Source organism: Dermacentor andersoni, chromosome 4 (assembly GCF_023375885.2).
Source record: "Dermacentor andersoni chromosome 4, qqDerAnde1_hic_scaffold, whole genome shotgun sequence".
In the NCBI taxonomy this organism is placed as follows: domain Eukaryota; kingdom Metazoa; phylum Arthropoda; class Arachnida; order Ixodida; family Ixodidae; genus Dermacentor; species Dermacentor andersoni.
The window spans coordinates 5359823-5372841 of NC_092817.1; the positions used below are offsets into that span (position 1 = coordinate 5359823).

General features: G+C 50.6%; 1 protein-coding gene across 1 annotated transcript in view; it reads right to left on the reverse strand.

Annotated features, from left to right (window-relative positions):
* Window positions 1–13019, reverse strand: part of LOC126536039 (vitamin D 25-hydroxylase-like) — a 91405-nt gene that overhangs the window by 29098 nt on the left and 49288 nt on the right. The window contains exon 6 of the mRNA XM_055073352.2: window positions 2631–2889. Coding sequence (XP_054929327.2) covers window positions 2631–2889 — 259 coding nt within the window. The remainder of the gene's footprint in view (window positions 1–2630; window positions 2890–13019) is intronic.

The following is a 13019-nucleotide window of genomic DNA, read 5'->3' on the forward strand; positions in this document are numbered from 1 at the left end:
GTTCAAACGATCGCGCACGCTTGCTCGCACTGAAATTGCGCAAGCGTCCTATTCAGTTTAGAGGCCACAGTGCCAAAGCTACTTTCACATTGCGAAGATAAACGCATGGACGGACGATGCACTCGCGACTAATTCTTTGTAAGAAGGCACGCGAGATATAATACCTGCCGTGCACAAGGGCGCACAGGCAAGAAAAGAATACAAACACATATATATGTTCCACAAGCACTACTACAACAGATGCATAAAGTAAAACATCTTATCATGTGGCAGAAAAAATGTCTAGAGTATAGAACCCATCTCAAAGCTCCTTTTACGTCCATGCACTCCGTGCATAGGGCTTTAAGAAGAAATCAACTTCCTCATTACCTTCAGCATTCTGGGTGCTGTTATCACCATTTCTAAATGTTTCCGACAACACTGAGGAGTCCAACTGGCCCAAAGTCATGCGCCTCCATCGAATACTGTGGCCCGCCCGCGGGTGCCGAACCGAGTGTTCCGTGGGCAGAAAGGGCGCGGGAGCAGAATCGAGGAGGAAAGCGCCGTGGGGAGGAGAGTGTCGCTAGTTTCGAATTACTTACTACTTTCTGCTTACTAAATTACTACTTTCAAAGAGGAGAAGAAGATAGGAAACAAAGAAATAGGAAAGGAAATAAACAAATGACAGAGGCACGGACAAAAGAAAGTAGGAACGCGGAAGAAATTTCTATAAACGGGAGGTCAAATCAGTTTTCTGCGCAAAAAGTTAGCAAGGCTCTATGGGGCTGGCCGCGTTGAGCAGTCTCCCACCCGGAAACAGGTAATGTCAAAGGTCGTACAATTGAGTCCAATCAGTCCATGTTCCTTAACGAGCAGTGCACGTTGTGTGACGAATGCGGGACACTCAGTATAATGTGTTCAAGTGTCTCACAGGAGCCATAGGACGTACACGACGGACTGACTGTCCGCACGTCCTTGACGATACAAGTATTTGCGCACCAACACAGAGTGAACTCTTAGTTTCACTAACAGTGCTCTAGCACTACTAGGCAAGCCACGAGCACGGGGAGGGAACGAGCCGTTTGCAACACGGTGGTCTGGGTGCTGCTTTAGGAGGTATGGGCGGATCAACACACGGGCGTTCTTAATCATACAAGAAATTTGTGGGCAGTCAAGTACAAGCTTGAAGCGAGGCGATCAGCCTCTTCATTTCCAGCAATACCCACGTGCGAATGTATCCACTGCGCAATGAGGGACACCCCACGAGAAGTAATTTTGTCCGCGGACTCTATTATACTGCGTAGAATTGGGGTATTGGCATCATTCCTCAACAGCCTGCTAAAGGCAGCATGACAGTCTGTAAGGATGACGACCTTCGATGTGCTTATTTCTTCCTGTACGTACTTCAGAGCAACATCAACCGCTGCCAGCTCCGCAGTTGATGAGGATGGAAGAGGTATTCGAAACACCCTTCCTATATCAGTCGAAGGGCTGGAGAAAGCTGCTGCAGCGCCTTGAGCGTCGCTGCTTACCGCCCGTAAATACTTTAAGATGGTTTCCATGTTTTTCAAGTAAGTGCAGCTGGGCCAACTGGAATAGTGCTGGTCAGATTTTCATGTATCTCAAGAATCGAAAGGTGAATAGGGAAGGGTCATTTGTTGTTGTGTTCCTTCGGAGTTGTCAGAGGTAGTGTCTTATGAACTGTCAGCCATGGGAGACGGTTGCTAGTACGCCATCTGCGGCATTTCCACGGCTGCGCAAGGAACCGAGTAGGCAGCTAGTATGTTGCGTGCACTGGTATGGGCAGGCCGCGTGTAGAGCGTATTGCGGTATAACAAGCCGCTCACGAGGCGCAACTTCGGGACCGCACACGTGAGCGTCGGGCACCACGAACCGGCGAGGAGCGTGCCGAGGAGGTAAGCGGCGGGCTCGAGTGGAAAGCCCCCGAGATTAATGCGGCGCAATGACGGAGGTACCGCGCTGGGAAAGCTGATAATTACAGTGATGCGGATGCGCGATTCCGCCGACACTTCGTGGACCATACGTTTGGCTTCGGTGGGGTGTGTGTGACTGACTGTGCTCTGAAAAGGACCTATCAGTGATTACGAACGTTTCTTACCAAGATGTTTAAGGCTACACTGGTCATCCTCCTTCGCAGGGCAAAACGGCCTTGATTTTTTTTTTTCGTCGTCGTCTAGTTAGCGCTGCTGTTTGTCAAATATAGGCTATGCGGAGTTTAACGGAATAGGCTACCCCGCGATGTTTGGGCAAGAGTATGCACCGTGCGCATGCGCTCATTGACGCTACTTTCGCAGATCTGCGCTCCGCGACATCGCGCTGACCATCGTGTCGTTCGACGCTTCCGTGACAGAACAGCGACAAAAGGAGACGTACGAATACGCTCGAGCCGCCCATCGCCGCAAGCCGCACCGCACGCGTGTGGTCGCGCGAAAAATTGCACGTATCAAACACTTGTGCACAAATTTCGGTTTACAATGTGTAAGGTAAACACTGTGTACACAGTGTAAACGGTAATTTGTGCACAAGTGTTTGATACGTGCAATCTTTCGCGCGACCGCACGCGTGCGGTGCGGCGATGGGCGGCCGTGTTCCGAAAGGGGCCCGCTTTGCGAGAGCAGAAAGAGACTCACCCCCTCGGTATGCCCAGCGGCGTGGCGGCCTTCCAGCGAAGCGTCTCCCACACGCAGGCCATGACCAGCGGCAAGCGGGTGCGGTCGCCCCAGGCGGGCGAGCGGTCGCGGCCGACCACGGCGTCGATCTCGCGCTGCAGCGCCACCTGCAGCGTGTCGGCGCGCGCGGCCACGTTGAGCAGCTGCCAGTGCAGGAACAGCGTGGAGGCCGCCGTGCCGCCCAGCAGAAGGTCAGTCACGTTGCCCACCAGACGCGACGCTGCACGACAACAACCAAGTCGCTCAACCTGCCGCGCCAAACATGACCTATCGCTGCTGCACCCGTGGAACCGAGGATGTAAGTGGTTAACCACAGCTGAATGAAACCAGCGGCATACGGTTTGTCGTCATGTGGCGTTCTTATAGTATCTTTTTTATTCCGCTTAATTAGCTAATTAACGATTAATTATGGAAAATGTTTAACATTCACTTTTGGACCAAGTGCGCTTCCTTGCGTTGTAGAAGGGTTGACGTATGGGGTTTAACGGCGCAAACACATGTGCTGGTTGACAGCTCTGTTCTTTACGCAATTCCGCATTGAAACAACAAACGCTGCCTAAATATCTTCACTCTAGCAAATATGCACATTCAAGCGCCGCATCATTCCTTAAACAACGCGAATAGATTTGTAAACGCGCTCGGCTATACACTGACGACAATCGTCGATGCTTTCTGCACAGTTTTGAACGCGAGGTCCTTGGCGACTTCACACAGTTTTGACCCACCTGGGATCTGTGTATAATCCTGGCTCGTAGTAAGAAAACGGCTCTTTCGCGCCTTCACACCGTCGTAGCGAGTCTCAAAATTTGTTAAAATGTGGGTTTCAACGAGACAAGGAACGAGAATTAGTAAAAAATAGGTAAAATTATCTATATGGGCGTAATTAGCGCCAGCGTAGTAGGAAATTAGCCGCATTCCACCACAGACTGTACTACCTGAGGGATGAGCCCTATTGGTGTAAAAAATAAAAATAAAAAAAAGCGTGTTAACCAAAGTCGACACGACAGAACACAAGGTACATGTGCGTAGGAAAAAATATTAACGAACGCGACATGAAAAATAACTCGCCGAAACTCCTCTGGGAGTTGTCTGAGTATGCGTAAGCATTCTGAAATTGTGTCCACGCAGCCCGGTGTCATTATCAATGTTCTGAAACTTGATCCGACCAGTACAAACGACAGCGCTGCGGCGACACGAACTGCCACGGATGGTGGCGCAAGGTGCATTGATGACGCGAGCAAAGTACTGCAGGTGGTGGTGCCAGGTGCACTGCTGACATTCCGATCATTACAAGCCGTTATCGCCTTTAGCGCCTTATCTATCCACTTTGAAGCATTATTAACCGTGAGCAAACGTACTCGAGCGGCTGCGTATCGCATGGCCGCACGGACTGTTTCTTGAAAGCGATCTGCTCTGCCGAGTGCTGATAGCTTCGCGCGCTGTGTTCTCGCCGCTTGCTTGGCGTTGACCAGAGACGCGCGGGCCCGTATGCCTCGAAAGCGGTCTGCCAAAGGGGCCGAGTGCGGCGAGAGCGCTGTGTTCTCGCCGCTTGCTTGGCGTTGACCAGAGACGCGCGGGCCCGTATGCCTCGAAAGCGGTCTGCCAAAGGGGCCGAGTGCGGCGAGAGCTCTGTGTTCTCGCCGCTTGCTTGGCGTTGACCAGAGACGCGCGGGCCCGTATGCCTCGAAAGCGGTCTGCCAAAGGGGCCGAGTGCGGCGAGAGCGCTGTGTTCTCGCCGCTTGCTTGGCGTTGACCAGAGACGCGCGGGCCCGTATGCCTCGAAAGCGGTCTGCCAAAGGGGCCGAGTGCGGCGAGAGCGCTGTGTTCTCACCGCTTGCTTGGCGTTGACCAGAGACGCGCGGGCCCGTATGCCTCGAAAGCGGTCTGCCAAAGGGGCCGAGTGCGGCGAGAGCGCTGTGTTCTCGCCGCTTGCTTGGCGTTGACCAGAGACGCGCGGGCCCGTATGCCTCGAAAGCGGTCTGCCAAAGGGGCCGAGTGCGGCGAGAGCGCTGTGTTCTCGCCGCTTGCTTGGCGTTGACCAGAGACGCGCGGGCCCGTATGCCTCGAAAGCGGTCTGCCAAAGGGGCCGAGTGCGGCGAGAGCGCTGTGTTCTCGCCGCTTGCTTGGCGTTGACCGGAGACGCGCGGGCCCGTATGCCTCGAAAGCGGTCTGCCAAAGGGGCCGAGTGCGGCGAGAGCGCTGTGTTCTCTCCGCTTGCTTGGCGTTGACCAGAGACGCGCGGGCCCGTATGCCTCGAAAGCGGTCTGCCAAAGGGGCCGAGTGCGGCGAGAGCGCTGTGTTCTCGCCGCTTGCTTGGCGTTGACCAGAGACGCGCGGGCCCGTATGCCTCGAAAGCGGTCTGCCAAAGGGGCCGAGTGCGGCGAGAGCGCTGTGTTCTCACCGCTTGCTTGGCGTTGACCAGAGACGCGCGGGCCCGTATGCCTCGAAAGCGGTCTGCCAAAGGGGCCGAGTGCGGCGAGAGCGCTGTGTTCTCGCCGCTTGCTTGGCGTTGACCAGAGACGCGCGGGCCCGTATGCCTCGAAAGCGGTCTGCCAAAGGGGCCGAGTGCGGCGAGAGCGCTGTGTTCTCGCCGCTTGCTTGGCGTTGACCGGAGACGCGCGGGCCCGTATGCCTCGAAAGCGGTCTGCCAAAGGGGCCGAGTGCGGCGAGAGCGCTGTGTTCTCGCCGCTTGCTTGGCGTTGACCGGAGACGCGCGGGCCCGTATGCCTCGAAAGCGGTCTGCCAAAGGGGCCGAGTGCGGCGAGAGCGCTGTGTTCTCTCCGCTTGCTTGGCGTTGACCAGAGACGCGCGGGCCCGTATGCCTCGAAAGCGGTCTGCCAAAGGGGCCGAGTGCGGCGAGAGCGCTGTGTTCTCGCCGCTTGCTTGGCGTTGACCAGAGACGCGCGGGCCCGTATGCCTCGAAAGCGGTCTGCCAAAGGGGCCGAGTGCGGCGAGAGCGCTGTGTTCTCGCCGCTTGCTTGGCGTTGACCAGAGACGCGCGGGCCCGTATGCCTCGAAAGCGGTCTGCCAAAGGGGCCGAGTGCGGCGAGAGCGCTGTGTTCTCGCCGCTTGCTTGGCGTTGACCAGAGACGCGCGGGCCCGTATGCCTCGAAAGCGGTCTGCCAAAGGGGCCGAGTGCGGCGAGAGCGCTGTGTTCTCGCCGCTTGCTTGGCGTTGACCAGAGACGCGCGGGCCCGTATGCCTCGAAAGTGGTCTGCCAAAGGGGCCGAGTGCGGCGAGAGCGCTCGCCGCTTCGTTGGCGTTGAAGGGAAAGGCGCCACGAAGGTGAGTTCGCTCGCTGCTATCTTGAAAGCGATCGTCTTACGGGACAGAAGGATGGACGGTTTTCCTTGTTGAGTGAGCATACGAATGCTCACGCATTTAAAAGAAATAGACGTTCTGGAAAGAGATGTGGCGTCGGACAGTTAAACGAAAAAAATAACGCACTTGGAAGAATGCCATGCAGTTATGGAGCACTGCATCGTCTTTAAAGGGACACTAAAGGCAAATATTAAGTCAAGCTAATGTGATTGACAGTATAGTTATTCTGGCGGCTAGCTTCCCACGCTATGCGTGCCGCCATCGCACCTGGTTAAGCTTTTCCTAGACGCTAGAGTTATGCTTTGTCCGCGCAACCTTGAGCGATCGGAAAGCGCGTTTCCCCCTCTTGGCCGGCGGAGAAGGGAGGCTTCGTTCCGGCCGCGAAGCTCTCCACATCTCTGTAAGGTGCCTTGTGGATGTCTCGTGCTGACGATGCCTTCTCGGTGAGCGCATATTTCCCCCCCCTCATCTTTTAAGAGGTTCAATACATACAAGCATTTGTCTCGCAAACCAGATTTTTTTTTCAAGGGAATTTTCCACGTCTCAGTAATTTCTCTCGTCGTATTCGAGTGCTGATTGCCGTGTTATAGTTTGTTAACGAAGCTTTCCCTCAAGTCTAAATATTTTAAGGCAGTTTTCCTAGCCTCTAAAGCCGCTCGAGTTCGCTCTTCTCCTCGAGCGGCCATTTTTCCTAGAAAGTATGCCTTCCAACTACTAACAAACCGACTATCGCGGACAACATGAGTCTCTTTCCACGTAAGTGTGAGGCTCGGAGCAGGAGCTGTGGCGCATGAAAGTAGCCTGGGGCCTGACGAACCAACCGACTGAGCTATCTTTCCGGGCAACATCGAAGGGTCACGAGTTCAAATCACCTGTTATGTTCCTTTTTTCTTTCGCCCATTTTTCTTCTTTTTTCTTTCTTTTAATGTCTTTTCCTTTATTTTATCACTGTACGGGAACCCTCCTAAAAAAAAAAAAAGAACGATATATATCTTCAAATATGTATGGCCTCACACTCACATGTGCAGGTCATAAATACCAGGTTCTGTAGCCGAGTGCCATCCATGCGGTATAACCGAGCTCAGATTGGTCCACCTTGACTGACCAAATAGGGCACCACTGTAGGTTAAATGAGGCGTACAACTCCTGCGGGACCCGCCGTGGTTGCTCAGTGGTTATGGTGTTAGACTGCTGAGCACGAGGTCGCGGGATCGGACCCCGACCACGGCGGCCGCATTTCGATGGGGGCGAAATGCGAAAACACCCGTGTACTTAGAATTAGGTGCACGTTAAAGAACCCCAGGTGGTCGAAATTTTCGGAGTCCTCCACTACGGCGTGCATAATCAGAAAGTGGTTTTGTCACGTACAACCCCATAAATCAATTTTTAATTTAACTCCTACGGGGACGGTAGAGTATCCGTCTCCAGTGCAAGAGGACCGTGATTCAAATCCCGGCGCCGCGCTATTCTCCACCGGAAAATACAAAAAAAAACCGTGTGTTGAGAAAATTGCACAAACAGGCCTGGAGTGCGGCCTGATCCCGGTGACCAGAACCGGTAACGCACTCTCTCACCAGAGCAGGATTGGCCACCCTGGTGCAGTACTTGGCCACAACCTCCTATATGAATACAACAATCAAACCCCGGCCCTCAGTCCCCAGCAGCCGCGAAGCAACTGACCACGGCGGCGGTCAGATCTGTGACGCTGCAGAGGGTGCTAAGAATACCTGGCTCCGGACAGGCCGCCATTGGAATCTGAACCTGGCAACGTTTAACGTTAGAACGCTATCTAGTGAGGCGAGTCTAGCAGTGTTATTGGAGGAATTAGAGGGTAGTAAATGGGATATAATAGGGCTCAGTGAGGTTAGGAGGACAAAAGAAGCATATACAGTGCTAAAAAGCGGGCATGTACTGTGTTACCGGGGCTTAGCGGAGAGACGAGAACTAGGAGTCGGATTCCTGATTAATAAGTAAATAGCTGGTAACATACAGGAATTCTATAGCATTAACGAGAGGGTGGCATGTCTTGTTGTGAAACTTAATAAGAGGTACAAAATGAAGGTTGTACAGGTCTACGCTCCTACACTCTAAGAAGAATTCCGGGGAAAACGGGAGTAACTGCGCAGTTCGTCCCAAAAAGAGCGCTTTCGTCCCTCAAGGGAGTAACTGCATGGATGTGCGTGCCGTGTGCAAATTTTGGAGAGTAAGTGTTTAGTCCCTGGTCGGAAAGAGAGCAACGGGAGGACGAACGGCAACAGTTACTCCCCATGCGCTCCGCTGTTTTCGTCCGTGTCGTGCAGTGATGCGGCAAGAACTGTATTGTCTATAAATCGTGAATAGTTCGAAGTTCGTGCACTGTCCATTGAACTACATGCAAAGCAGCACTTTGCCTCTTCGTGAGAAAATTGCGTGAAATTTAAAGTTGGAATGTGAAGAGCCATGCCCTTCGTGCGCACCCCATAAGTTAGCGATACACATTAAACGCGCAAGTCATTGATAGACTGCCAGATTTTGCTGGTCAATAGTACCTAAGTTCCTTCCGTTCCAAGGAGATTACGAACTTAACTGAAGCGATGTGTAGCTCAAACGGGACACACTAAGCGACAGAGCAATTGTCCGTCTCTGTCATCTTAGGTGCCCCGTTTGAGCTCGCTACACGTTTACGTCGTGTAGTGCCTCAGTTTAAAGCACCCTAAGAATACTCGGGCATATTTCTTTTCGCATTCGCTTATGGTTGCAAGCACACTCAACGTTACACTCTCCTCGCACAGCATACACAAAATGCCGAGTCGCTTTTACATTGCCGCACCTGCGTTCAGATGCTTAACCTGTCTCAATTTCCTACCCCGTCAAGCAATCTGCCGTGGTGTATACACCATACGATTTGTTTATGTTATTAGGACTTCATTCATTATGGAGAAGTCGAATGATCGACAGACATGCCGAGCCACCTCGCTCGACAAGGTCTATCTTCCGTGAAGAGACTGCTCAAGTCCGTAGTGTGGTTGCTACATATGATCCCGTACCTGAATGGATTTCGCGTCTGGACGCTTGTGTTTGTTTGCCAGAATTTTGAACTGTCATTGGACTGCATACTGTGTGTGAATTTGTTTTGTGTGCGTGTATGTTCATATGTAATGTAACTGCATTGATTTGACACTACCATTATTTCCATGCAATAAAGAAAAAAAAAAATCTGCCGTGGTGCAGTGGTTAGAGTAGCTAACATGGAAGCGCGAGGACGTGAGTTCGAATCCTGCTTTCGGGCATTTTTTTCTCTTTTTTTTCAGCTAAGCAATCTTTTTTATTAGCGTATAAATGCCTAATTTCATTAATTCCACCTTGGCGGAGCATCGGAAATAATGACCGTTACTCCTTTGAGGAGCATCGGAAAAGAGCACCTGTTAGCCCTCGGAGGAGTAACGGCATGGGGAGTAACAGTTTATCCTCCCGCACTTACCCCCTAAAGGGAGGAATGGTTGTGGCAGATCAGTTGCTCCCCTAAAGGAGTAACCTCAATACCCCATTTCCTCCTTTTCTTCTTAGAGTGTACATCTAGTCATGATGACCAGGAAGTCGAAAGCTTTTATGAAGACGTAGAATCGGCGATGAGTAAAGTCAAAACAAAATACACTATACTGATGGGCGACTTCAATGCCAGGGTAGGCAAGAAGCAGGCTGGAGACAAGTCAGTGGGGGAATATGGCATAGGCTCTAGGAATAGCAGAGGAAAATTATTAGTAGAGTTTGCAGAACAGAATAATATGCGGATAATGAATACCTTTTTCCGCAAGCGGGTTAGCCGAAAGTGGACGTGGAGGAGCCCGAATGGTGAGACTAGAAATGAAATCGACTTCATACTCTGCGCGAACCCTGGCATCATTCAAGATGTAGACGTGCTCGTCAAGGTACGCTGCAGTGACCACAGGATGGTAAGAACTCGAATTAGCCTAGACTTGAGGAGGGAACGAAAGAAACTGGTCCACAAGAAGCCAATCAATGAGTTAGCGGTAAGAGCGAAACTACAGGAATTCCGGATCAAACTACAGAACAGGTATTCGGCTTTAACTCAGGAAGAGGACCTTAGTGTTGAAGCAATGAACGACAACCTCATGGGCATCATTAAGGAGTGCGCAATAGAAGTCGGTGGTAACGCCGTTAGACAGGAAACCAGTAAGCTATCGCAGGAGACGAAAGATCTGATCAAGAAACGCCAATGTATGAAAGCCTCTAATCCTACAGCTAGAATAGAACTGGCAGAACTTTCTAAGTTAATCAACAAGCGTAAGACAGCGGACATCAGGAACTATAATATGGATAGAATTGAACAGGCTCTCAGGAACGGAGGAAGCCTAAAAACAGTGAAGAAGAAACTAGGAATAGGCAAGAATCAGATGTGTGCGTTAAGAGACAAAGCCGGCAATATCGTTACTAATATGGATGAGATAGTTCAAGTGGCTGAGGAGTTCTATAGAGATTTATACAGTACCAGTGGCACCCACGACGATAGTGGAAGAGAGAATAGCCTAGAGGAATTCGAAATCCCACAGGTAACGCCAGAAGAAGTAAAGAAAGCCTTAGGAGCTATGCAAAGGGGGAAGGCAGCTGGGGAGGATCAGGTAACAGCAGATTTGTTGAAGGATGGTGGTCAGATTGTTCTAGAGAAACTGGCCACCCTGTATACGCAATGCCTCATAACCTCGAGCGTACCGGAATCTTGGAAGAACGCTAACATAATCCTAATCCATAAGAAAGGGGACGCCAAAGACTTGAAAAATTATAGACCGATCAGCTTACTGTCCGTTGCCTACAAAGTATTTACTAAGGTAATCGCAAATAGAATCAGGAACACCTTAGACTTCTGCCAACCAAAGGACCAGGCAGGATTCCGTAAAGGCTACTCAGCAATAGACCATATTCACACTATCAATCAAGTGATAGAGAAATGTGCAGAATATAACCAACCCTTATATATAGCTTTCATTGATTACGAGAAAGCGTTTGATTCAGTCGAAACCTCAGCAGTCATGGAGGCATTACGGAATCAGGGTGTAGATGAGCCATATGTAAAAATACTGGAAGATATCTATAGCGGCTCCACAGCCACCGTAGTCCTCCACAAAGAAAGCAACAAAATCCCTATAAAGAAAGGCGTCAGACAGGGAGATACGATATCTCCAAGGCTATTCACAGCATGTTTACAGGAGGTATTCAGAGGCCTGGAGTGGGAAGAATTGGGGATAAAAGTTGATGGAGAATACCTTAGCAACTTGCGATTCGCTGATGATATTGCCTTGCTTAGTAACTCAGGAGACCAATTGCAATGCATGCTCACTGACCTGGAGAGGCAAAGCAGAAGGGTGGGTCTGAAAATTAATCTGCAGAAAACTAAAGTACTGTTTAACAGTCTCGGAAGAGAACAGCAGTTTACGATAGGTAGCGAAACACTGGAAGTGGTAAGGGAATACATCTACTTAGGGCAGGTAGTGACCACGGATCCGGATCATGAGACTGAAATAACCAGAAGAATGAGAATGGGTTGGGGTGCGTTTGGCAGGCATTCTCAAATCATGAACAGTAGGTTGCCACTATCCCTCAAAAGGAAAGTGTACAACAGCTGTGTGTTACCAGTACTCACATATGGGGCAGAAACCTGGAGGCTTACGAAAAGGGTTCTGCTGAAATTGAGGACGACGCAACGAGCTATGGAAAGAAGAATGATGGGTGTAACGCTAAGGGATAAGAAAAGAGCAGATTGGGTGAGGCAACAAACGCGGGTAAACGACATCTTAGTTGAAATCAAGAAAAAGAAATGGGCATATGGGCCGGACATGTAATGAGGAGGGAAGATAACCGATGGTCACTAAGAGCTACGGACTGGATTCCAAGGGAAGGGAAGCGTAGCAGGGGGCGGCAGAAAGTTAGGTGGGCAGATGACATTAAGACGTTTGCAGGGACAACATGGCCACAATTAGTACATGACCGGGGTAGTTGGAGAAGTATGGGAGAGGCCTTTGCACTGCAGTGGGCGTAACTAGGCTGATGATGATGATGATGAATGTGATTGATTAGTACTCCACAAGGTCTAAGGCGCCATTATTATCGCGAATAGATCTATAGTAATCCATAAATTTAGGCAAATGCAGGACGCAATTAGAGAATACACAGGAACATTCAACTACTAGCAGGATGACGAAGGTACTCCTCATTATAATTCTGTCACTATTACTCAACCGCTCGTAATGAAAAATAATTTCTTAGCATTATAGGACGAAAGAAAATGTTACTTTTCCAGCTCTATTTTATTTTTAGAAAAATGACTCATCGACGTTGCCCTTGACAATGACGTGGGCAGACGAAAAGTTTTGTCTTCTCCACTCGGTGCCATCCGCTGTTTCGCGTTTTAGTATATTTGCGTTATAGCGCAATGCTGCGCTGGTGTTCCTGGGTCGGGAAACTAGCACGATCTGCAAGTGTCGGAGAACGTCACGTGAGGTCGCGGTATTCCCGAGCGGTCACTTGACCAAGAGCAGCTGCAACGGCGAATACAGCGTTCTGTCTTGGCTCGGTCACTTCATGGCCGCACGTTTGCATTTTGCGCAGGAAACCGTGGCGCCGTCCGCTGGGCGCCGTCTTTGCTTCACCGACGGAAGGGCGGTGATGCAACGTCACCACTTCCCGCTCGGGCGGGCGCGATTTGAATTGTCGTGAAGCTATGCGGGCTCTCCAGATGCAACTTTCTCGTAGTCTGTTTTTTGTTGACACGAAATAAACGCTGCGAGGTTTCTGGAATGGTATTTTAACAGTCCACTTCGACTTAGTATTTGCCTTTAGTGTCCTTTTAATGCCCTCAACTTCAGTAAATATATATACGTTTACCATGTACGTCAACCATCTCTTCTATCGCTTCGACTTTGGTTGATATACCTTTCTCTTGTTTTCGTTTGCACTAAGGTGCCCATTGACCATGAGGCGTTGCTATAAAGTGAGGACGGCATATTGGAACAAACAGGCGAACACAGTGAATCC